This window comes from Schistocerca nitens, chromosome 1 (assembly GCF_023898315.1).
Source record: "Schistocerca nitens isolate TAMUIC-IGC-003100 chromosome 1, iqSchNite1.1, whole genome shotgun sequence".
Lineage (NCBI taxonomy): Eukaryota > Metazoa > Arthropoda > Insecta > Orthoptera > Acrididae > Schistocerca > Schistocerca nitens.
In genome coordinates, this window is record NC_064614.1 from 790,634,636 (window position 1) to 790,662,543 (window position 27,908).

The window sequence follows — 27,908 nt, forward strand, 5'->3', positions numbered from 1 at the left end:
ACCCATGAAAGTTTCTTAAAATTCCTTTCTGAAATCATTGTATTGTCCAGTGTTTCTACCCCTGTAATTTGAAGATACTAAAGTACCCTAAATTTTGAAATTTCATATTGGTGCTCACTTGGTAATGCTTTTCATAATAACTGTCACATTCTATCTGTATTATCAATAATTCTACATTGAGTCCTGTAATACTTATTGTCAGTGTTCCTGTGTCACATCCAGTAATACTTCTAGTCCTTATATGATTTTATTACACAAATGTATGTCAGTATTGTGAATCCACTAGATGTTGAGTTGTACTCAGACACAACAAAAAGACTGCTGAACAAGTAAGCTTTCAGCCAAAAAGCCTTCTTCTCAATTAAACACCACACACACACTCCCATCATCCGTTTGACCACTGTCTCTGGCTCCTGCTGCCAGATTGTGAGCAACTGCACATGATGGGAGAGGCAACCTGGGTGGTGATGGTAAGGAGGAGGCTGGGGTGAGGAGGGGGTCGGATAGCAGAGTAGGGGTGCGGGACAGTGAATTGCTGCTTATGGAAGCATTCAGGGATAAGGTGGACATAGGGTAGGGCAGCTGGGCACAGTCAGGAGGTTAGATGGAGGGCGAAGGGCGATGGGGGGACAGGGGGAGAGCAGAAAAGGAGAGAAGTAAAAAGACTGTGAGTAGAATAGAAGGCTGTGTGGTGCTGGAATGAGAACAGGGAAGGAGGTAGGTGTGTAAAGGACAGTGACTAATAATGGCTAAGGCCAGGTGGATTACTGGAACATTGGTTATGTTGCAGGGAAAGATCCCATCTGCGCAGTTCAGAAAAGCTAGTATTGGTAGGAAGGATCCAGATGGTACAGGCTGTGAAGCAGTCACCGAAATGAAGAATGTTGTGTTGGGCAGCATGCTAAGCAACTGGGTAGTCCAGCTGTGTCTTGGCCACAGTCTGTCAGTGGCCATTTACATGAACAGACAGCTTGTTGGTTGTCATACCCATGTAGCACACAGAACAGTGGTTGCTGCTTAGCTTGCTGATCACAAGCGGTTGGATGGGAAGGATAGTGGATAGGTCATTCTTCATTTCAGAGCACAACGAGAGGTAGTCAAAATCCTGGCAGAAAATGTGATTCAGTTGCTCCAGTCCTTTGTGGCAATGAATCACAAAGGGAATGCTCTTTGTGATCAGATGATGTAATGTTAGGAAATGGTGGGTGACAGGAGAGATACGACATGGGAGATCTGTTTCTGTACAAGTCTGGGAGGGTAATAACAGTCTGTGAAGGCCTGTGTGAGACCATTGTTATATTTTCAGAGGGACTGTTTATCACTACAGATGCAATGGCCATGGTTGGCTAGGCTATATTGAAGGAACTTATTGGTGTGGAATGCGTGGCAGCTGTTGAAGTTGAGGTATTGCTACTGTGTGGTAGGTTTGATATGGGCAGAGGTACTGATGTAGCTATCTGTGAGGTGGATGTCAACACTGAGGAAAATGGTTGTTGGGTTGAGGAGGACCAGGTCAAACAAATGGGGGAGAAGGTGTTGAGGTTCTGGAGGAATGTGAATTGTGTGTCCTCACCCTCAGTACAGATCACATAGGTGTTATATCAGTGAATCTGAACCAGGTGAGGGGTTTGGGATTCTGAATGTTTAGGGAGGATTCCTGTATATGGCCCATAGATAGGTTGGTGTAAGGTGGTGCCATGCGGGTATCCCCTGCTGTACCCTGAATTTCTTTGCAGGTGATGCCTTCAAAGAAGTAGAAATTGATAGCTGGTGATGGTGACCAGGAAGGAGGTTGTAAGTTTAGTGTCTGTCGGGCATTGGCAAAAGTAGTGTTCAATAACAGCAAGGCCATGAGCATTGGGGATGTTAGGGAAAAGGGAGATGGTTCAGTAGTGACGAGCAGGACAGTGTGTGGTAAAGGATCAGTTGGTGAAAGACATGGTTGGTATCTTTTATATAATAGTCTAAGTTGTGGATGACAGGCTGAAAGTGCTAGTCTATGAGAGCAGAGATTCTCTCAGTGGGGGAACGGTAACTAGCCATAACCGGCCACAATGGGGCATCCTGGGTGGTTGGGCTTATGGACTTTAAGAAGCATGTAGAAGGTAGGAGTGTGGGGTGTAGTAGGGCTGAGAAGAGAGAGAGACTAAGGGGAGAGGTTCTGGGAGGGGCCTAAGAGTTTGAGGAGAGACTGAAGACCCTACTGGATTTCTGGAATGGGATTGTTAGGACAGGGTTTGTAGATGGATGAATCTGACAGCTGAGGCACTGGTGGAACTCATGCTAGTGGTGAGTCTCTATGGTACTGGCACCAGCTCTCATCTTTGCACTTGTGGTGTTTTACCCTGGCTGTGTCTTGCTCAGACGACACAGCAAGCAATAAAATGGGTTGGGTTGGGTGATCTGGATGGCCAGTTAATGAGTTCGCCGTGGCCAATCCACTGTCGAGGAAATGTGTCGTTTAGATACTGGGATTTTTGTCCGGTACTGTGAATCGGTGGCGTGTTGCAGATACATTTGTCGTCACTGCTATAATGTCATGTCTTGCAAAAGTGCAGGTAGGTCATCTATCATAAAATGTGCATAAGCTGCAGCTGTCATGTGATTCAGTAGGAACACAGGCCCTATCACCAGGCTATCAGTCATACCGTACCAAACATTCACTGAGGACCAAACTTGGAATTATTTCCCTAGTGTCATGTGGGTTCTCCGACACCCACGTACGAGATTTGAAGGTGTTCACGAAACCACTCCATGTAAATGTAGCCTCATCTGTAAATAAAGTGTACTGCACGATGTCACTGTGTGTACAGCCGACCGTTCACAAAACTATCGTCTGCTTACCGAATCACCCGGATGCAGATGTTACCTGAGCTGCACGAGGGATGAGCACAGACCCTTGTAATGTAGTGTACACCACACTTGCATTTGTGAAATATTGAGCTGTCTGTTAATGCACTACGTACTTGTGCCGGGAATCTGTCGTACAGTTGCAATAACGTCTTCCCTTTCCTCAGCTGACCGGACGGCCTCACATTATCACGTTACGTGTACACCGGGTACTGTTCCAGATTAACGTAATGTTCGAAAAACCCCAGGAAATACCGCGGCACAGGGTATTCGTCGGTCAGGGAAACGTCTCCGGTGTTCTGTCACAGCTGCAAGGGCACTGTAATTACAGAACCTGTACACAAATGACATGTCTACGTATTCTATGTGAGTGAATGTATGTGGCATGTTGGTGTTCACAGACACAATGGACTTTCTCAATTAAACAGCAGTCAAGCATGACACACACACACACACATCCTCAAGACTGCTCACTGGGTACATTTGCAACTGAAGCCTCGGTGTGATGTCAGAGTGCTGCCATGCATTGGAGAACCCTCACACCCCTTATAGGATGAGTCAGTCACCTGCCTCACCATTACTCTCTCCACCGCAGCATGTACACTTCATTTTGATAAGTAATATTCACACTTGTCTTCATATCCATTCGTGGATGTGTGTAGTCTTCGACCCATTACAGTTTCTGAAAGAGTGAAAATTTGATACGTGTTCTCATAGGACTTTTTTGGTTTATTTTCACTTGTCAAATCTTCTCACAAATTATGTGACATTCGTCCCAAATCGTCCTGTATTTCATTAAAAGTCCTATTACTTAAAAGAAATAGTAATGGAAATACATTTCAACACAATGTTGAGGAATTGGATGAAGGTTAGACAGAGGATGTGATACTACAAAAAGAATTTGACAGAGTGTAGAAAAATCTTTAACGGAGCATCCGAGTGGAATCGAGGCACGTGAAGTAGGTGGCATATCCTCGTAACGAAGCGGGCAGTCCGAAAGTCTGTCTCACTCTTTCTCGACTGATGCCTCCCTTGCATGTTCTTTGACTTTTACAAATGAGAATCTAGTTCTGTACACATTCTAGATAAACTCAGAATTTAAAAGCTTGTATTCCAGTAAATAGTGCCATGATCTTTTTGTAAATCTATAAATGCTATACATGTAGGTTTGCCTGTCCTTCAGTCTATATTTTGGGATACATCCTAGGGTCAGCACTGGTCTGAATGTTCCCACATTTTTCCAGAATCTGAACCGGTCCATTCTTTTGTAGATAAAGCATGTTAAAATTTACAACTGTGATTAATGAAACTAATCATTCGGTTGTATTCACATCTGTCAACACCTGCATTCTTTGGCGTTAGGATTATTACATTTTTCGTGTAGCCTGACGGTATCTCACCTGTGTTATATCTACATCTATACTCTGCAAGCCACTTTATGTTGTGTGGCAGAGGGTACCTTATATTCCCTGTCAGTTCTCCTCTTTCATTTTCCAACTGTGAACCATCTGCGGGTAGAACAGTTGTTGATGAGTCTCGTTTGTGAGCTCAGGAATAGTCACGATGTAGTAGAGGGAGACCGACCCTTGAATGCTGTAAGCAGATTCCGATAGTAGTATGTTGCAGTAGGTATGTAGGTATAAAGAGACATACGGGCCAGACTAGTGTAGAGAGCTGCGCAAGAGCATTCTTTGGATTGAAGACTACAACAACGAGAAGAAGACTATAATATACTGGAGAAGCTTTTCTGTTTATGTACACTGCATATGGGAATTTCAGGACTTCTTACAGCAGTTGAGATTTTGGAGGATTGTATTTTCCTTCTTTTATGTGACTGTTAAGAACAAAGATATGTGACACTGATCTGTTATGCGCATGTTCCACAGAGTCAATGAAAAACAGTAAAGCATTCACAACCAGAATATGTACCAATGATAGAGATATAAGCCCTACATTCTGCACCTTCTATTTTCAATATACTTCAGAAGCCATATAACTTGAAATATTTCATTCCAAACTGAAGCACTTCATATTATATGTACACCAGCATTTGAGAAAATTGCAACACAAATAAATATACATAAATATACACAGTTAAATAATTAAGAGGACATAATTGTATATGATTCCAGACTTTGAAATTCATTGTGGTATGAAGCGCCCCATATGATGTAGTCAGACATAATAAACATAAAGGCTTGGACTGGGATATGTTTGTAGGAAATCAATTTTCGTGTACTTTGTCAATAAAATTCTTCTGGGTTTGAGGCCCCATTGTCAACTATAAAATTCCGACGTTTTGGCGACTGTTGCAAGACACCTTCCTCAGGGTGTATTGCTAACTGCTGAATAAGCACTAGTTTGGTTACTTGTGTACTATGGAGGAGTGCTGTTATTGGATAAAGAGGGTGAGGAGGAACGGTATTAGGTGTTCTTTTATTGGTCTTTGCATTGCTTGTCGTCATTGGCAGAAATAGGTGTTTTTCATTGGAGCTTCCTTTATTGCTTGCCATTGGTGGAAATCGGCGAATAGGAAACTGAACAGTGTAGCACTGTTTACTAACTTCCTAGTATCTTGGCTCACGCAAAGCTTCCGAAGCAAAACATCAATAAGGAGGAACATCATGCCATCAAGGAGCTGAAGAACAACTCTCAGATAGTGGTCATGCAGGCAGACAAGGGAAATGCCACTGTAGTGTTGGACACAGTAGATTATGACAAAAGGATGGAGGATCTTTTGAGTGGATCCATTTACCATAAGCTTAAGGGAGATCGGACAGCTAAGATAATGAAATCGACAAAAGCACTGCTGAAGCAAACTAGGATGAACTTTGACACAACCCAAAGACTCATTCCACAAGTGCCACAAGCACCAAGAATATATGGTTTACCAAAGGCCCACAAAGAACCCTTTCCTTTATGCCCAATAGTGAGTAGTATTAACTCACTGACCTACAACCCGGTGAAAGAATTGGTTCCAAAGCTTAGATGTCTAGTAAGCCACACAGATTCATACGTCAAGGATTCCACCCACTTTGTAGGAATTTTGAAAGAAAAGCGTGTCTCGGGTACAGACCTGATGGTCAGTTTTGACAAGAAATATTTATTCGCGAATTTACCCGTGACGGACACTATGAACATCTTATAGGAACACCTGGAAAGCTAGTGCGCCATCATTTGACAACAACCTATTTTAGGTGGAAAGCGGATTTCTATGAGCAGACAGACGGTGTAGGTATGGGTTCCCCTCTACTGCCTGTCACAGCAGACATTTTTATGCAAACGTTTGAAGAAACAGCACTCCAGTCTGCACCAGTATGCCCAGATGCTGGCTATGATATTTTTCGACACCTTTGTCATCTGGCCACACTGGGAAGAAGAACTTCAGAACTACCACCAACGTCTCAATCAGCAGCACAGCAAAATTCACTTTACCATGGAGATGGAAAATTGACACAGAGTTTATAGGAAGCCCATCAACACAGATAAGTACCTGCATGCGTCCTCCCACCACCATCCTACGCAAAAGAAATCGGCTCTGGTAGCTTTAACTAAGAGAGCCTACAGGATCAGCGATGAACACAATCTCAAAGCTGAACTACAGAACCTCAGGGCCATTTTTGGAGCTAATGACTGCTACATGAAAATGATACATAAAACTATGGCACTGAAGGAAGAGGGCAATAGGGAAATGCAAAATGAAGCACTTAACACTGTCCTGTTACAATACGTACAAGGGGTCACTGAACGTGTGGGCAAAATTCTCCATCAGGCAAGTATTAAGCTGATTTTTCATAGCAACAACAAAATAAAAAGCAGTCTGGGCTCAACGAAAGATACAATTAACAATTTTCATGCCGCCGGAGTTTATGAAATCGGATGCGAATGTGGACTGATGTATATAGGTGACACTGGGCGTCCGATAAGCACAAGGTTTTCTGAATATGAGAGATATACCCGTCTCAAACAATACAACAAACCAGTGGAGGCAGAACATCAGGAACAGTGCAGGATGAAGCAGTTTGAGGAGGAAGATTACAGAGGCTATAGAAATAGCCAAGTGACCAAATGACATGAATAGAGAAGACAGGTACTGACTTCCAATGTCTGAGCTGCCAACAGTGACAGCTATGCAGAAGGACAGCTCTCACAAAGCAACAGGCACACAGTAGGCCACAGCAGTGGAGGGTACAGGTAGAGTGCTGACATGTCCTAGACGATACTAGGCAATTAGTAAACAACGCTACACTGCAGTCGCTGCTCAGTTTCCTATTCACCGGTTTCCACAAATGGCAAGCAATAAAGGAAACTCCAATGGAAAATGCCTGTTTCTGCCAGTGACAACAAGCAATGCAAGGACCACTCTTCCTCCTCACCCTCATATGCAATGACAGCACTCCGCCATAGTATATAAGTAACCAAACTAGTGCTCTTCAGCAGTTAGCAATACACCCTGAGGAAGGCGTCTTGCAAACATCGGAATTTTATAGTTGACAATGCGGCCTCAAACCCAGAAGATTTTTATTGACTGTGACAATGGCAGCAGAAGCCTACGTTTACTTTCATGTACTTTTGTGCAGTTGCAGAAGGCATCAACAATGACTGATTGATGACCATGACAATTTATTACCAGCAACCCATATCCTGGACATATTTAGACTAATGGCTGAGTTGTCAAATGATCAGGAACACTTGGAAAGTAGTGTTGCTCTGCCAATTGTTCTCTGAAGCCTGCTTGTACATTCCTCACAAGTGGCTGGATGCTACCCTGTTGAAATATGGCCTGTAAGTTACCTGAAGGAGGGACCATATCTCAGGACAATACAACTGCCTGACCCAGTGATTACTGATTAGATGCAGTTGAGATCACATGTTGTATCCATTGCTGTGGAAAACCGTAACATTGGTGTTTATCCTGTTATCCTGTATACAGTTCAGCAACATGTACTGACACATCCTACCATTTTTACTGAAAGATAGCATGCCCAAGGGAGACTGAGGTATTGGTGGCTTCCAGATAGTATAAGCCAACATAATGATGTGAACACCACCAGGTTAGCCCAATGTAGTTCATGTTCATGATATGACAAGTCCCTTCCCAAGGTACACCTGTCTGCTCTGTTTGATCTTCATCACCCCTTTTATATATAAAAAACAAAGATGATGTGACTTACCAAATGAAAGTGCTGGCAGGTCGACAGACACACAAACAAACACAAACATACACACAAAATTCAAGCTTTCGCAACAAACAGTTGCCTCATCAGGAAAGAGGGAAGGAGAGGGAAAGACGAAAGGATGTGGGTTTTAAGGGATAGGGTAAGGAGTCATTCCAATCCTGGGAGCGGAAAGACTAAACTTAATGGGGTCGTTGTGGGGGTGTTGTGAGGGTGACATGGTATTTAGATATATTTTTTCTACGTGGAATGTTTCCATTCCACGTGGCCATGTGGGAAAAATATATCAAAAACAAAGATGATGTGACTTACCGAACGAACGCGCTGGCAGGTCGATAGACACAAACAAACACAAACACACACACACAAAATTCAAGCTTTCGCAACAAACTGTTGCCTCATCAGGAAAGAGGAAAATCTATATATATATATATATATATATATATATATATATATATATATATTCCCGCGATTGGAATGACTCCTTACCCTCTCCCTTAAAACCCACATCCTTTCGTCTTTCCCTCTCCTTCCCTCTTTCCTGATGAGGCAACAGTTTGTTGCGAAAGCTTGAATTTCGTGTGTATGTTTGTGTTTGTTTGTGTGTGTATCGACCTGCCAGCGTTTTCGTTCGGTAAGTCACATCATCTTTGTATATATATATATATATATATATATATATATATACACATACAAAGATGATGTGACTTACCAAATGAAAGTGCTGGCAGGTCAACAGACACACAAACAAACACAAACATACGCACAAAATTCAAGCTTTCGCAACAAACTGTTGCCTCATCAGGAAAGAGGGGAAGGAGAGGGAAAGACGAAAGGATGTGGGTTTTAAGGGAGAGGGTAAGGAGTCATTCCAACCCCGGGAACGGAAAGACTTACCTTAGGGGGAAAAAAGGACAGTTATACACTCGCACACACACACACATCCATCCACACATATACAGACACAAGCAGACATATTTAAAGACAAAGAGTTTGAGCAGAGATGTCAGTCGAGGCGGAAGTGAAGAGGCAAAGATGATGTTGAATGACAGGTGAGGTATGAGTGGCGGCAACTTGAAATTAGCGGAGATTGAGGCCTGGTGGGTAACGGGAAGAGAGGATATATTGAAGAGCAAGTTCCCATCTCCGGAGCTCAGATAGGTTGGTGTTGGTGGGAAGTATCCAGATAACCCGGACGGTGTAACACTGTGCCAAGATGTTCTGGCCGTGCACCAAGGCATGTTTAGCCACAGGGTGATCCTCATTACCAACAAACACTGTCTGCCTGTGTCCATTCATGCGAATGGACAGTTTGTTGCTGGTCATTCCCACATAGAATGCATCACAGTGTAGGCAGGTCAGTTGGTAAATCACGTGGGTGCTTTCACATGTGGCTCTGCCTTTGATCGTGTAAACCTTCCGGGTTACAGGACTGGAGTAGGTGGTGGTGGGAGGGTGCATGGGACAGGTTTTACACCGGGGGCGGTTACAAGGATAGGAGCCAGAGGGTAGGGAAGGTGGTTTGGGGATTTCATAGGGATGAACTAACAGGTTACGAAGGTTAGGTGGACGGCGGAAAGACACTCTTGGTGGAGTGGGGAGGATTTCATGAAGGATGGACCTCATTTCAGGGCAGGATTTGAGGAAGTCGTATCCCTGCTGGAGAGCCACATTCAGAGTCTGGTCCAGTCCCGGAAAGTATCCTGTCACAAGTGGGGCACTTTTGTGGTTCTTCTGTGGGGGATTCTGGGTTCGAGGGGATGAGGAAGTGGCTCTGGTTATTTGCTTCTGTACCAGGTCGGGAGGGTAGTTGCGAGATGCGAAAGCTGTTGTCAGGTTGTTGATGTAATGGTTCAGGGATTCCGGACTGGAGCAGATTCGTTTGCCACGAAGACCTAGGCTGTAGGGAAGGGACCGTTTGATGTGGAATGGGTGGCAGCTGTCATAATGGAGGTACTGTTGCTTGTTGGTGGGTTTGATGTGGACGGACGTGTGAAGCTGGCCATTGGACAGGTGGAGGTCAACGTCAAGGAAAGTGGTATGGGATTTGGAGTAGGACCAGGTGAATCTGATGGAACCAAAGGAGTTGAGGTTGGAGAGGAAATTCTGATGTTCTTCTTCACTGTGAGTCCAGATCATGAAGATGTCATCAATAAATCTGTACCAAACTTTGGGTTGGCAGGCCTGGGTAACCAAGAAGGCTTCCTCTAAGCGACCCATGAATAGGTTGGCGTACGAGGGGTCCATCCTGGTACCCATGGCTGTTCCCTTTAATTGTTGGTATGTCTGGCCTTCAAAAGTGAAGAAGTTGTGGGTCAGGATGAAGCTGGCTAAGGTGATGAGGAAAGAGGTTTTAGGTAGGGTGGCAGGTGATCGGCGTGAAAGGAAGTGCTCCATCGCAGCGAGGCCCTGGACGTGCGGAATATTTGTGTATAAGGAAGTGGCATCAATGGTTACAAGGATGGTTTCCGGGGGTAACAGATTGGGTAAGGATTCCAGGCGTTCGAGAATGTGGTTGGTGTCTTTGATGAAGGATGGGAGACTGCATGTAATGGGTTGAAGGTGTTGATCTACGTAGGCAGAGATACGTTCCGTGGGGGCTTGGTAACCAGCTACAATGGGGCGGCCGGGATGATTGGGATTGTGGATTTTAGGAAGAAGGTAGAAGGTAGGGGTGCGGGGTGTCGGTGGGGTCAGGAGGCTGATGGAGTCAGGTGAAAGGTTTTGCAGGGGGCCTAAGGTTCTGAGGATTCCTTGAAGCTTCGCCTGGACATCGGGAATGGGATCCTTCTTAAAAAACCTTAATCCTACTCCCAACATCACCACTGCTGAAGCCCAGGCTATCCGTGATCTGAAGGCTGACCGATCCATTGTCATTCTTCCGGCGGACAAGGGTTCCACGACCGTGGTACTTGATCGTCGGGAGTATGTGGCTGAGGGACTGCGTCAGCTTTCAGACAACACCACATACAAAGTTTGCCAAGGTAACCCCATTCCCGATGTCCAGGCGGAGCTTCAAGGAATCCTCAGAACCTTAGGCCCCCTGCAAAACCTTTCACCTGACTCCATCAGCCTCCTGACCCCACCGACACCCCACACCCCTACCTTCTACCTTCTTCCTAAAATCCACAAACCCAATCATCCCGGCCTCCCCATTGTAGCTGGTTACCAAAGCCCCCACGGAACGTATCTCTGCCTACGTAGATCAACACCTTCAACCCATTACATGCAGTCTCCCATCCTTCATCAAAGACACCAACCACTTTCTTGAACGCCTGGAATCCTTACCCAATCTGTTACCCCCGGAAACCATCCTTGTAACCATTGATGCCACTTCCTTATACACAAATATTCCGCACGTCCAGGGCCTCGCTGCGATGGAGCACTTCCTTTCACGCCGATCACCTGCCACCCTACCTAAAACCTCTTACCTCATCACCTTAGCCAGCTTCATCCTGACCCACAACTTCTTCACTTTTGAAGGCCAGACATACCAACAATTAAAGGGAACAGCCATGGGTACCAGGATGGACCCCTCGTACGCCAACCTATTCATGGGTCGCTTAGAGGAAGCCTTCTTGGTTACCCAGGCCTGCCAACCCAAAGTTTGGTACAGATTTATTGATGACATCTTCATGATCTGGACTCACAGTGAAGAAGAACATCAGAATTTCCTCTCCAACCTCAACTCCTTTGGTTCCATCAGATTCACCTGGTCCTACTCCAAATCCCATGCTACTTTCCTTGACGTTGACCTCCACCTGTCCAATGGCCAGCTTCGCACGTCCGTCCACATCAAACCCATCAACAAGCAACAGTACCTCCATTATGACAGCTGCCACCCATTCCACATCAAACGGTCCCTTCCCTACAGCCTAGGTCTTCGTGGCAAACGAATCTGCTCCAGTCCGGAATCCCTGAACCATTACACCAACAACCTGACAACAGCTTTCACATCTCGCAACTACCCTCCTGACCTGGTACAGAAGCAAATAACCAGAGCCACTTCCTCATCCCCTCGAACCCAGAATCCCCCACAGAAGAACCACAAAAGTGCCCCACTTGTGACAGGATACTTTCCGGGACTGGATCAGACTCTGAATGTGGCTCTCCAGCAGGGATACGACTTCCTCAAATCCTGCCCTGAAATGAGATCCATCCTTCATGAAATCCTCCCCACTCCACCAAGAGTGTCTTTCCGCCGTCCACCTAACCTTCGTAACCTGTTAGTTCATCCCTATGAAATCCCCAAACCACCTTCCCTACCCTCTGGCTCCTATCCTTGTAACCGCCCCCGGTGTAAAACCTGTCCCATGCACCCACCCACCACCACCTACTCCAGTCCTGTAACCCGGAAGGTGTACACGATCAAAGGCAGAGCCACATGTGAAAGCACCCACGTGATTTACCAACTGACCTGCCTACACTGTGATGCATTCTATGTGGGAACAACTGTCCATTCGCATGAATGGACACAGGCAGACAGTGTTTGTTGGTAATGAGGATCACCCTGTGGCTAAACATGCCTTGGTGCACGGCCAGAACATCTTGGCACAGTGTTACACCGTCCGGGTTATCTGGATACTTCCCACCAACACCAACCTATCTGAACTCCGGAGATGGGAACTTGCTCTTCAATATATCCTCTCTTCCCGTTACCCACCAGGCCTCAATCTCCACTAATTTCAAGTTGCCGCCACTCATACCTCACCTGTCATTCAACATCATCTTTGCCTCTTCACTTCCACCTCGACTGACATCTCTGCCCAAACTCTTTGTCTTTAAATATGTCTGCTTGTGTCTGTATATGTGTGGATGGATATGTGTGTGTGTGCGAGTGTATACCTGTCCTTTTTTCCTCCTTAAGGTAAGTCTTTCCGCTCCCGGGATTGGAATGACTCCTTACCCTCTCCCTTAAAACCCACATCCTTTCGTCTTTCCCTCTCCTTCCCCTCTTTCCTGATGAGGCAACAGTTTGTTGCGAAAGCTTGAATTTTGTGTGTATGTTTGTGTTTGTTTGTGTGTCTGTCGACCTGCCAGCACTTTCATTTGGTAGGTCACATCATCTTTGTTTTTAGATATATTTTTCCTACGTTGAATGTTTCCCTCTGTTATAAAAGATGATGTGACTTACCGAACGAAAGTGCTGGCAGGTCGATACACACACAAACAAACATAAACATACACACGAAATTCAAGCTTTCGCAACAAACTGTTGCCTCATCAGGAAAGAGGGAAGGAGAGGGAAAGACGAAAGGATGTGGGTTTTAAGGGAGAGGGTAAGGAGTCATTCCAATCCCGGGAGCGGAAAGACTTACCTTAGGGGGAGAAAAGGACAGGTATACACTCGCGCACACACACACATATCCATCCGCACATACACAGACACAAGCAGACATTTTGTCGTGTGTATGTTTGTGTTTGTTTGTGTGTCTATCGACCTGCCAGCACTTTCGTTCGGTAAGTCACATCATCTGTGTTTTTGATATATTTTTCCCCCCACGTGGAATGTTTCCCTCTCTCTCTCTCTCTCTCTCTCTCTCTCTCTCTCTCTCTATATATATATATATATATATATATATATATATATATATATATATATATATATAGGGAAACATTCCACGTGGGGAAAAATATATCAAAAAACATACCAACACTTTCGTTTGGTCAGTTACAGCATCTATATATATATAAACAAAGATGCTGTAACTGACCAAATGAAAGTGACCACGTGGAATGTTTCCCTCTATTTTAATAGAGGGAAACATTCCACGTGGTCACTTTCATTTGGTCAGTTACAGCATCTTTGTTATATGTATATATATATAAACAAAGATGCTGTAACTGACCAAACGAAAGTGTTGGTATGTTGATAGAGACAATTACAAACACAAACACACACACAAATTTCAAGCTTTCGCAACCCATGGTTGCTTCATCAGGAAAGAGGGAAGGAGAGGGAAAGACGAAAGGATGTGGGTCTGCTTGTGTCTGTATATGTGCGGATGGCTATGTGTGTGTGTGCGAGAATATATCTGTCCCTTTTTCCCCCTAAGGTAAGTCTTTCCACTCCCAGGATTGGAATGACTCCTTACCCTCTCCCTTAAAACCCACATCATTTCGTCTTTCCTGATGAAGCAACCGTGGGTTACGAAAGCTTGAAATTTGTGTGTGTGTGTTTGTGTTTGTTATTGTCTCTATCAACATACCAACACTTTCGTTTGGTAAGTTACAGCATCTTTGTTTTTAGATATATTTTTTTCCCATGTGGAATGTTTCCCTCTAATAGACACACACACACACACACAGGGTGTCCGAAAAGTCTTTCCCTGATTACATAAATTGATAACTCAGGCTAGAAGTAAGATAGAAGTATGAAACTGGTGTCTAATTGTTCACAAACTATCAAAGTTTTTTTCACACATCAGTTAACTTCCACATGAGCACCCTTGGTAGCACATTGCACATCTAGGCGATATTCAGTTTCCGTCCACACATTAGCCAACATCAAGGGAGGGATCAATTCAACAACTGTGGTTATCCGTTGCCGCAGTGTTTCAAGATCTGGTACACGTGTTCAGTAGACCTCGTCCTTGACATAACCCCATAAAAAGAAGTCTAATGGGGTTATGTCAGGAGAGCGTGGAGGCCAAACCGTTGGCCCATCACGACCAATCCATCGCCCAGGAAAGGTTATATCGAGATAGGCACGGATGTCCAAACCCCAATGAGGCGGTGCACCGTCTTGCTGAAACAAGACATCGGAGTGATACTGAAGCAGCTGAGGAACAGCATACAGTTGCAACATGTCCAGATACACTGCAGATATGATGGTAGCCTCAGTGAAGAAGAATGGCCCGATAATTCGATCGTGCAATAGTGCGCACCAAACATTCACCTTTGGACTGCCTCTGGTGCACTCCATGACCTCTCCAGGGGGTTGTGAACTCCAAATGCGCACATTATGGCAATTCGCTACTCCACTGACAAAAAAAGTTCACTTTGTCGGAAAAGGCAGTTTGTCTGAGATAACCATCATCGTCCTCAATACGTGATAGCATTTCGATCGCAAAGTCATATCGACGTGTACTGTCATTGGGCAGCAAGGCCTGAACGATTTGCACTTTGTATGCACGAAACAATAAACGTTTGTGTAAAATATCATGGAGAGAGCTTTTTGGCATCTGTAATTCACGAGAGGCCCTGTGCACCGATTTCTTCGGACTTTGCAGAAAAGACTGCCTTACAGCTTCCACCCTGTCTCCTGAGGTTCTTGGTCGACCAGACCTCGGAAGGTCAGCAACCGATCCTGTGTTCTTGAACCTCTCATACCAGGATTTAATGCTGTTGACATCAAGTGGATTCCTTCCAAATGTTGTCTGGAAGTGTCTCTGCACTGTGGTTGGTGATCGTGTCTCATGGTACCACAGGACACACTGTGCCTTCTCCTGATTGGTTAACGTGGATTCTTGGGCACCTCATCCACTACTTATGTACTGCGAACCTAAAACAGAAAAAAAAAACTTTGATAGTTGTAAACAATTGGACACAAGTTTCATATTTGTATCTTACTTCTAGCCAGAGTTATCAATTTATGTAATCGGGAAAAGGCTTTTCGGACACCCTGTATATAAACAAAGATGCTTTAACTTACCAAACAAGAAAGTGCTGGTATGTTGATAGACACAATAAAAAACACAAACACACACACAAATATGTGAGCTTTCGCAACCCCTGGTTGCTTCATCAGGAAAGAGGGAAGGAGAGGGAAAGACGAAAGGATGTGGGTTTTAAGAGAGAGGGTAAGGAGTCATTCCAATCCCGGGAGTGGAAAGACTTACCTTAGGGGGAAAAAAGGACACATATACACTCGCACACACACACACACACACACACACACACACACACATCCATCTGCACATATACAGACACAGGCTGCATTTACATATGTCTGTCTGTGTCTGTATATGTGCAGATGGATGTGTGTGTGTGTGTGTGTGTGTGTGTGTGTGTGTGTGTGTCTGCGAGGTTATACCTGTCCTTTTTCGCTAATGACCTCAGTAGTTGAGAGCCCTTAAACCCCACCTGTCCTTTTTTCCCCCTAAGGTAAGTCTTTCCGCTCCCGGGATTGGAATGACTCCTTACCCTCTCCCTTAAAACCCACATCCTTTCATCTTTCCCTCTCCTTCCCTCTTTCCTGAGAAGCAACCAGGGGTTGCGAATGCTTGAATATTTGTGTATGTGTTTGTGTTTTTTATTGTGTCTATCAACATACCAGCACTTTCTCGTTTGGTAAGTTAAAGCATCTTTGTTTTTTATATATATTTTTCCCACGTGGAATGTTTCCCCCTATTTTACACACACACACACACACTCACTGATGAGGCTTTCACAGATCCACTTCATTCGATGACTCCTCAGAGCCTGTTGTGTTATACGGACTATAGCCTATGTACCCTCATCTTAATTATCACTGGCAAAATCAAACAGTGGAAAATCCAGGTTGAAATAATGACACACACACACACACACACACACACACACACACAAATGCAACTCACATACACAACCAGTATTGCGGTCAAGGCCAGATTGTGAGCAGCAGTGCGTCAGGGGAGAAAAAACTGAAAGCTAACCTTCATTATTCAGTGTCCTCTATTCACCTATCCCCTTCCTTTCCCCATTCCAGCACTACACAGCCATTTATTCCAGCAACACACCCACAGTCTTTTTACTTTCTCCTTGTCCCCTGCCCCCCCCCCCCTCTCTCTGCCTCCATCTAACATCCTGACTGCACCTAACTGCCTTACCATCTACCCACCTAGTCCCTGTATGTGCTCACAAGCAACACTTTACCATCCCCCACCCCGACCATGCCATCTCTCCCCCTCTCCGCCCCAGCCTCCTCCTTACCCCCCACCATCCTTTTTTTCCTTCCATCATGAACTGCTGCTCGCAGTCTGCCTGGCAGCCGGAGACAGTGATTTTGTGTGTGTGTGTGTGTTTAATTCTGAAGAAGGCCTGTTGGGGCAAAATCTTTGTTTAACAATATTTTAGTTGTGCTTGTTTGTGACTCAACATCTCCACTATATGGTAATTAGCAACTATCCTTTTCATAATATTATTAATTATCACTTGTACATTTATGAAATGCTGACACATAGTACAAATATTACCTCGTGTAATAAAATTGACTGACTGTTATTCTGTTGGACACTTTATCAAGAGGTCACTGAATCAATGTATGGTCGGATCAATGTATGGTCACTGTGATTAACTGTGGCTCACTTACAGTCAAAGATTACTGTATACCACCATAAACTGTTCCTGAAATTGGTTATCTGCAGCTGTCTAAGCTTTAATTGACTTTAGCAGACACATGGCAAATTGATCTTCAATGTGACAATTAATTACATCAAAATATGTTCACAGACGTGTACCAGAGTGTGTTTAATTGTGGGCCCAGTGGCTAGTAATTAAAAATGTGTTTTTGTTGGAGCACATTAGCAATATTCCCAAACAAGTTCCAAGTTAATGTTGAACCCAATAAAATTTTCAACCCAGCTTAGTGCTTGTAATGCCAAAAGTGAGTAGATGAAATATTTCTTAGTTCAATATAGCTTTACTCTCGCAAATTCTTAGTTAAGACCACCACGTAAAAATGTTAAAGTATGAGAATTGGCATCTGAAAATAATATGAAATCAGTACACAAGGTCCACACTGATGCAAACTCTAAGTGTAACTTGTGTCAAGTTCTACCAGTCACGAGTGTTCACTCAGAAATTTACTGTGTGTCACAATTCGTGAAAATACTCATGAAATACCCTCGTGGCTTTACTGACACCCCATTTTGGTAACAATGACTAGCTAGATCTAACTGCCTTGTGTGCCATCATGCAGTCTTGGTATAGGTGCTACCACCAGTATTAATACCCCCACTGTGCACCAATGTGTAATCTCTATTGTAAAATTTAAAATGTTCTAATTCCATTAAACCTAAATAAAGCAAAAGGGGCTGGCTCACACACTGATAAAAACATAACCAATAACTTATAACTTAATTCTTAATGTGTGAGATATTTTAGCAAACAATTAATTATAATAAACTTCCTGGCAGATTAAAACTGTGTGCCCGACCGAGCCTCGAACTCGGGACCTTTGCCTTTTGCGGGCAAGTGCTCTACCATCTGAGCTACCGAAACATGACTCACGCCCAGTACTCACAGCTTTACTTCTGCCAGTATCTCATCTCCTACCTTCCAAACTTTACAGAAGCTCTCTTGCGAACCTTGCAGAACTAGCACTCCTGAAAGAAAGGATACTGCGGAGACATGGCTTAGCCATGTAAAACTGTGAGTACCGGGCGTGAGTCGTGCTTCGGTAGCTCAGATAGTAGAGCACTTGCATAGTAGAGGCAAAGGTCCCGAGTTCGAGTCTCGGTCGGGCACACAGTTTTAATCTGCCAGAAAGTTTCATATCAGCGCACACTCCACACTCCGCTGCAGAGTGAAAATCTCATTCTGGAATTAATTATATTTTTTTCAATTCGGGTAATTTTTTTGTAGTGAAAGAAACTTTATTAAAATATACAGTATGATATTCTGAAAGGATCTTTCATTAGCTTTGCCTGTAATTAATATAATTAGCATTCTAAAGTTTTCAAGGACAGTAATTATATCAAACCATTTACATCAATAAATCTTAAGGCTATATTGACATTACTACCTAGGTACTAATCAACCTCATGCTGTTGTACATGTTTGTGTGATTATTCTTAATTGGTTAAGAATTAGTGACTACAATTCCTTGCCGGCCGGTGTGGCTGAGTGGTTTTTGGCACTTCAGCCTGGAACCGCGCGACCGCCATGGTCACAGGTTCGAATCCTGCTTCGGGCATGGATGTGTGTGATGTCCTTAAGTTAGTTAGGTTTGAGTAGTTCTAAGTTCTAGGGGACTGATGACCTCAGATGATAAGTCCCATAGTGCTCAGAGCCATTTGAACCATTTTTGAACTACAATTCCTTAGTGTGTGCCATGTCTGATTCTAATTAAGATAGTGTATTGCATATATCTCCAAAATGTTCAATTGTACTGGAGAACTTCATCTTTTCATTGGCTCCATTTTTTGGCACATATTAATGTTATAGTACATTCATTATTTTATGTTTTAAAATGAGAATAATTCTCAAAGCTTTCATCAAGGTGTTTAGGCCTTTGCAGCAGAAATTTCTGTTTCAAATAATATGTGCAAAAGTACTCTTGATTTTATCAGTGCTTAAATGGCACTGTTAGTGCTTATTCATACAAATGCTGGATACCGTCAGTTTTTTTGAGATTCTTGGTGTTCAACTTGAGGTGCCTTTTCCATGCTTGCTCCTACCGTTGTCGTCAGGAAGTCCTGTACTGAACTGTACAGACACCATATCTCTTATTCTTACCTGTTGGTTCCCTGATCTCTCTAGTGTCTTCTATCTGTGAAAATGACACCTGAGACACAAACAACTCTGATGACTAGCTTTTAACTGGTTACATCCACTCTCCCATGCTCAGTGTGGCACAAATCATTTGACTCTTGATTCATGTGGGTTGTTCTTTGTGGAAACATTGGTGCACTTCATGGTTGTTTGTTTGACCACTCACTGGTTTTTGTGTCTGGTGTCCTTGGTTTCCCCATTGTGAACTACAGTGGCAGTTCACTGGTAGCTGTTATAGTTGTGGAAATAGTGTGTTTGAAGTGGTCTCAGTCATACGCTGGTCACCGGGGATGTCCTCTGTCTCTTTCACTTCAGTGTGTTTTTCAGGGGAAAAAAGTCAAGATTTGTCTAAAATATTCTGTAGCTTTTATGAACATTCCCTGAAGGTTTTTGAACATTCTAGAATATTCTTGAATGTTTTAGAATACAATTTAGAAACAGTGCATATCAGATTGAGCCACACTCCAGCAAAATTGTCTATAGTAAGTTGTGCAACATAGTAGAGACAGACAACAACTCATTGAAAAATGTATTGGCTTATAGAGAACCTATATAATAGAGTTGTTGTGTGAGCAAACAGTTTTAGTAACAAACAGATTAAGAAGTATAGAATATGATATCAGGGGCAGAAAAAATATTCAAATGTATTGATGCAATATTATGAAAACGGTAGTTGCTACTCACCTTACTGGGGAGATGCTGAGACGCAGATAGCCACAACAAACGTATTGTCAGAAAATGAGCTTTCGACCAACAAGGCCTTTGTCTAAAACAAACAACATACATGTACACAGTCATGCAAATGCAACTCACACACACAATCACAGTCTCTGGCAGGTGAAGCCAGACTGCAAGCAGTAGCACGTGATGGGAGAGGCAACTGGCCATCAGAGGCAGGGCTACCTGTGAAACCAGTCGTGTGGTCTATGAGCGAAGCTGCAACCACTGTGCTGCATTCTACATGAGCATGACACACAACAAGCTGTCTGTCTGCATGAATGGGCACCAACAAACTGTGGCCAAAAAGCAGCAGGACCACCACATTGCTGACATTGCCTGACATGACATTCTTCATTTCAGTGACTGCTTCATAACATGTGCCATCTGGATTCCTCCCACCAACACCAGCTTTTCTGAACTGAGCAGTATGCAATATAATTGTGTTCCCACAACCCTCCTGGCCTCAAGCTTCATTAGTCATTGTCCTCAACCATCTAGCCCCTTCCCTGTTCCTATTCCAGCACTACACAGCCCTCTATTCCACCAATGCACTCTCAGTCTTTTTACATCTCTCCTTTTTCACTACTCCCCATCCCTTGCCTGCCTTCCGTCTAACATCCCAACTGTATCTAGCTGCCCTACCGTCTCTCCATCTCATTGCTGTACATTTCCACAAGCAGCACTTTACTGTCCCCCACCCCTACCATGCTATCCCTCCCCCTCCCCGACCCAGCCTCCTCCGTACCCCCACCACCCAGTTGCCTCTCCGATCATTTGTTGCTGCTCGCACTCTGGCTTCAGCTGCCAAAGACGGTGCTCATGTGTGTGTGTGAGTTGCGTTTGCATGAGTGTATGCGCCTATGTTGTCTATTTTTGACAAAGGTTTTGTTGGCCGAAAGCTCACATTCTGACAGTCTTTTTGTTGTGCCTATTTGCGACTCAGCATCTCCGCTACATGGTGAGTAGCAACTATTCTTTTCATAATATTGTTACATTCCATCCTGGATTTTAAATGCATTGATGCAGTAATAAAACCAGACAAAAGTATAAGCTTCCCAATAAAATTCTTAAATTCTATCAGTTTTCCTACTATGCCCTCACAAAGGCACAGTGGATGATAAAAAATTGCATTTCTTGTATGGGCAACTGTACATAGCACGCTCTCATGTTGGTAGAACCCCAAAACAAATTCATCTTTGCACCTGAAAACAAAACATCAACTGTTGTTTACAACAAATTCTTTCAAATAAGTTAGATTTCATAAAAATGAAGTGATAAGTGCACATTTTTGTCTGATTTAGAAAACAAGTAAGGGAAGAAAGATAAAGTGAAGCAGGTACATTTCAGCTAGTTTTCAAATAAAACTGAAAGTTGGGATACAAGCAGAGTTGTGATACAAGCAGTGTGCTGGTAGTGCTGTGTTATTTTAAAAAAAAGTCAATCATCAGCTGCACCATTGAAATATTTTATTACTCTTAACTAGTTTGAACAGATTAATCTGTGGTATTTGGAAGTTCAGTACTGGTTCATAACGTTGATAAGCCAGTACAACGTATATATTTCAGTTGTGCATCTGATAACTAATTTTATATTGAAAAAATATACACTACAGTTGCTGGTAAAATGACAGCTGTGAGTAAAATTATAATATTGAAAATTTTAATTGGTGAAACAATTGCTTATTTATAGCAATGCTTGCCCATGGCAAACTCCGAAAATGTATATTGTGGTTCAATAAACGTAATGTAATTAATTGGTGTTTTCCAAAATATCAGTGAGAAAAATGTCACATATTTTAGGGCAGTATAATTTTATTTACATGTAATCTTTAACTCTGCTAGTGTATTATTGCAAGGAAGAATACTAATTGGCGGGAATAGGTAGCAGTACCATTCTTGTACATTCAAAGTAACCAATAAATTTATTTATTCTATTCTAGGTGCCTATTCATGTGACCTGATAAAATTTTCACCATACATTACAACATCGGAGACAAGTGCAGAACATGAAACTGTTGGAGCATTTTATAATCAGCCTTCGGGAGCATGCTTGATCCATGATAAAATATATGCTTTTTCAACTGATGAAAGTGGACATATGTCTGTTGAATTATACGACATCAAGAAGAAATGTTTTCAGACAGTGTGGGAAGGCTGCGAAAATGAAATATATGGAATTGTGGATTTTAATCCAAAAAGTAATGTTGGTTGTTTCCCTATGTGCCTGTATTAATGGCTGTGTTTCCACATTTTAGGAGTCATCACAAACAAGATGGTGTGACCACAAATAACTTGACTGATGCACACGTTAAATATGTGCCTGTCACTCACACAAAAAGAAATTTTCAAAGTGATAATGTTATATCTGTTATACACTTTATTGCTTGAGCTGTGTTCTGTAAGTTGGGTGATGTGATATTTGTTTAGCATTCATAATGTTTACTGCAGGGTCATGGAAACAATGTACCATGGAGCATTTTTACCTGGTTCTTTCTTCTACATCAGTTATGTTTATGTGCTGCTTAGTGGTTGGTGTATTACTGATATAGTTGCTAATAAAGAGTCATTGTCTACAAATGTTAATTTGGATCATTAACTTAGATTCATGGCATGTCTAGTTTCCTTAAGCTATTTCAGTTTGCATGAAAAACTGTACATTAACACTGCACAAACAATAATTAAGATATGGACAGATTCACAGTTGACACAGAATGGCCAAGGAATAATATTGTTGTTACACATTGTGAATTTATTTGTTATGTAAATACACTGCTCTTTGCAGGAACTGCATTGTCCACAAACAATGGAGCCATACAAATCAAGTTTATAATGATAATTGTGCGTGACAAACAACGTGCATTTTATAATTTTCAGTGCAATAGGATCTGCAGCTGCAATGCATTTTTTGAAAGATATCATGATTACTTCAGCTGCCATTCTCTTTATATCATGTATGATTGTACAATTTCAGCCTTAGGCTATTTTCAAGTATCTAAAACAGAAGCATTATACTTTGAATACATTAGTGACACTTGTGATTTTGACATAGGAACAAGTCATATCTGTAGATATACTAGGCACATTATAATTTGAAAGTAACATGCTTGTAAAATAGGAATAACCTCTGTAATTTATTTTATGAGCATCACATGCAGTCATAGTTGCAAGGGCATACTTGAAACAACAGGATCACCCATTAAGTTAGTTATAATGCATTTAGTATATCTACAGATATGACTTGTTCCTGTGTCAAAAATTAGAAGTGTCAGTAATGTATCCAATGTATAATGCTTCTGTTTTAGATGCTTGAAAATGGCCTAAGGCCAAAATTCTACAACTGTACATGAAATAAAGAGAGTGACAGCTGAAAGTATCACCAAATCATAACCCCCCCCACACACACACACACACATTTTATTGTCAGTAAGACAAAACAACACTGAACACCATTGAGAAAACTGTTAGTGGGTAAACTGCAACACAGCAACAAAACTTCTACACTGATGGCACCAACAGGAAAAGTTCTAGATTTCATGTGATAAATGTGCTGAGTTACTTTGTATCAAGTGGGCAGTTAATTATTAGAGACTAGTAGTTACTTGGCAGACTGCTTTCACACGTTTCTGATGAGTGAATTGAGATAATGCCATCTAAAAAATGAAAGATTTACAGTGTCTGATATAAAGAACATAGCTATAACATGAGAAGAGCTCCAGCCAGCGATTATCTTGCTGGGTTTGCACCACACACATTTCCTATATTGGTGCCATCCCAACAAATAGGTGAGCCATCAATATTTCTCAAATAGGATCTGGGATGGTAAATTACTAGCATGCATAATTAGACACTGGTGTCTGGATGGGCATGCCAGTGCCACATGGCATTTTAATAGACTATTTTCACCGATGAAGTCATCTGTATTGTTGTGTGACAAGCAACTACACTGCAGCTCATTAGACCATCATATACAGAAAATATCAGAGGTACTATGAAAGCAAAAGCTTTTTTTTTTTTTTTTTTTTTTTTTTGCAGGATAGTGTAACCAAGCAAAATAGTTCATCATTTTTGAAAAAGATGTAAATTCAAACAACTGTAAAAATTTAGAAGCAACAGACAAAAAACTTAAATTACCAAATTTAGAAATATATTCGCAGAAAAAATGGAAACTAACAGTATGGAGAAATACAGAAAAATATTGGGAATACATCAAGCAACAAAGAGAGACAACAAACTAAAGTCTAAATGTAATGCTCTGTGAAAACAGGGGTCCAACCTAGTCAGGACGCTGAGGATTTGTGGGCCATTAATGAGTGTGACTAGTTCAAAACAAAAAGAAGCAGAATTAAATTTATGTTGAGATTTACAAGCAGGAGAGAGAGAGAGAGAGGGGGGGGGGGGCACTAGTCCTGCACCCATGTCCTTATTGCCTTAAGAGGAAGCATGAGAAAAGCCAGCACTCCAATCTGAGCTGTGATCTCTTAAGTTTTCTCAATGTGATCTTTTTCAGGAGCTGCAAGTTGTGCTATTTAGTTCACTTGCTATGTAGACTCCAACCAGAATGAGAAGTATTGTTGAGCTCGTGCCACTTTTTATAGCTGATTATGAGTTCAACTTTCAACACCCACTGTGCCCTTTAATGCTCTTATCTTTTTCAGAGCCCAGCTCTGGTGGGTATGATGGCCAGCAATATCTTAATAAATACACAAAGCCTTGTTTAAATTGAATCCTGTGACTGTTAGTTAGGTTTCCTGGCATCTTTATTTTGATAGACTCTTTAATTAAGCTGTCGCAGGAATTTTGTATTTGCACCATGATCCTAGCCTCATCAAATGTCATTTCATGATTATGTTTGAGACAGCTGACTAACTTTGTTGTTTAAATGTAGTGTGTCACTGATCCTTTGGCTGCTTTCCTTGTCTGTTTTAATAGTTTCCCTCATGTAAGACATGCCACATTTGCACAGAATGAGGTGTACACCCAGCATTTGGAGACCTAGATCAACTTTGACATGACACAATAGATTTTTTTATCCTTCTTGTCAGGACAAAAAAAAAAAAAAAAAAAAAAACAACTGGATGACATGATTTTGTACGAGTCTACCAAACCTTCCATGTATTAGGCCAGCCTAAGGTAGCTAACTTGTTTACATCTTCTCTTTCTCTCTCTTTGTCCCAACCCCTCTCTCTGGTGTTTTGTATTTGGGCTACAAAAGCCATCCTTTTTGATGAACTAAGCACTAAGTCAATTTTTTGGAAACAGATGTTGGAAGCTCAGGCACGGATATAGAAGTAGTAGTAGTAGTAGAGGGGTTTTGTGGGCGCACGACAGCAAGGTCTTCAGCGCCCACGGATATAGAAGTCAGTGTGCTTGGTTTGTCTATATACAATGTGACCCAATGACACAACCAATCTTTTCTTAACTAGCACACCAAGGAAAGGTTGCCGGCCCTTCCTTTTCGAGTTCCATTGTGAATTTTATATTAGCATAGATAAAGTTTGTACATTCCAGGAACTCTAATAGTATTTTTGTTCCATGTGGCCGCACAGCAAATGGGTTGTTCATGTGTCAACAGAAACACGTTGGTTTCATCTTGGCAGACTCTAATGCATTTGCTTCAAAGTTTTCCCACGTATATGTTGGCCTCAGAGGTGGTAATGGACTACCTGTCATCGGGCCATGGGTTTGTTCATGATATTTCCCATTGAACAGGAAATAAGTTGGTGTCAGACTGTGCCTAAAAAGTTGTATGAAGCAGTCATTGAATTTTTCCACGGTTGGTTCCATGGGCTCTCGATGCTCGATTTTGTGAATTTAGGTACAATTTGTTCATTTACATACTTTGTAACAAAGGTGGGAATACTGAAAAGTTGACCTTTTGTCTGGCGGAGCTTACCTATCTTTTGTATATTGGGGAACATCTCCTCCCTGTAGAGTAAAGTAATATGATCTCTCAGGTTTTCTGGTTATAATTGAGTATCATTATTTTCTGCTTCAATAACTTTCACATCAATTACAGAAATTTTACCATTAATATCACATTTGAACAATGCCAATTTCTGATAATACTTTTTGTCTTCACATTTTTCTTACTTCTTTGACAATATCAAAATTTTATGAAGTCTTTTCTATTTCTTTATACAAGTTTATTTAATATTTTCAATCCTGTTTCAAACTACTTTCAGCCAAGCATTTAACTGCTTCTGTTCTTATACAATACTAAGTTGATTTCTTTGATTTCAAGCTCATTTAGTTCTTTCTGCAATTATGCAGATAATTTACTTTATTTTCTTGCATTATCTGAAAACTCAAAGAACTGCTGTAAAATGCCAGCTCCATATCGTGAGCCTAGCTCCCCTCCAACACATGTAATGTTCCTGCTCTCAATCAAGATATAAAGTAGTTCAAATAGTTCCAATAATGGACACTCCATGTAGAAACACATCATTGGCATAAAATAGTTCAAATTGTTAGTTGTAAACTGCTTTTTTGTCAACAACTTTATGAGATGTTTCGCAAGGCACAGAAATTTTAGAACGGGAATGGAGAACTTTTACTACGAATACTTATCTTGAAGAATTTGAGGCTGATACTGACTGTTGATCTTATTTATTTGCTTCAGATATCCTAGGGTCAGTACTTTTTGGATTATGAATTCTTTAGCAAATCTCATATTTTTACTTTTTGAAATAAAAATCTGACACACACATACTGATAATTTTCTTTATCTATTCATACAAAACAAACTGCAAGTTCTTACATCCACCAGTCAACACAACTACTCAACAACTAAGTAACTTGTACTATGTGATTGGGCTAACATTCCCACTTATACAGAGTGTAACAAAAAATGTACGGCACAAATTGCAGAACACATTCATCACACACAGACAAAGAAATTATATTATATGAATATGGGTCTGGAAATGCTTTGTTTCTCCAGTTCCTTAATCATGGGAAACACACAAGAGCAGAACATTAGAATCATGGGGAACATGCACTCTTGGTGACATCTTGTTATGTTGTGCACCACCAGTGTTTTGTCCTTGTTGCCATGTGATGTACATCATTACTCGTTTACTGGTAACATCAACTGTTCCAGCGATATGTACGACATTTGCAAGCACATAGGTTACTATGTAGAGTTAATCACAGGCCAGGCTCCTGCAGTGGCAGTGCACACAAATGTAGAGATGGTAGATGCACATGTGATGTATGGATTAGCTGACAACAATGGCACTCATGCTCAATGTTTGTACTGGGAGACATTTGCAGGATGAAGGTGCCCCAACAGGAAAACATTTGAAGCCCTTGATTGTCATCTTAGGGAACATGGGGCATTCAAGCTGGATACTTGTGATTAGGAGAGGCCTAGAAGGATATGGGCACCACAACAGGAGGCAGCATTACTCATGCAGTTGACGATGACCCTAGTGTCTGTACAAGGCAAGTAGCTGCAACAATGAATGTTGGCCACATGACTGTCTGGTGAGTGTTATGCGAGGACCAGCTGTATCCATACCATTTACTGCGTGTGCAAGAGTTATTAGCAATGGATTTTCCTGCATGGTTACTTTTCTGTGAATGGTTTATTTAACAGAGTGTCAACCCTAATTTTAGTGCAATGGTGCTGTTCATAGGCGAGGTGTGATTTCAACAAGATCAGATTGTAAATTTTCACAATCGATAT

General features: G+C 42.1%; 1 protein-coding gene across 7 annotated transcripts in view; it reads left to right on the forward strand.

Annotated features, from left to right (window-relative positions):
- Positions 1-22,786, forward strand: part of LOC126262195 (kelch-like protein 38) — a 172,531-nt gene extending 149,745 nt beyond the window's left edge. For 5 of the 7 annotated variants that reach the window (XM_049958615.1, XM_049958626.1, XM_049958643.1 and 2 more), the window contains one exon: positions 22,162-22,786. In XM_049958615.1, the coding sequence (XP_049814572.1) occupies positions 22,162-22,454 (293 nt within the window). In that variant the 3' untranslated portion in view covers positions 22,455-22,786. The remainder of the gene's footprint in view (positions 1-22,161) is intronic. The other 2 variants (XR_007546708.1, XM_049958661.1) reach the window with 2 other exon arrangements.
- The last annotated feature ends 5,122 nt before the right edge of the window (positions 22,787-27,908 follow it).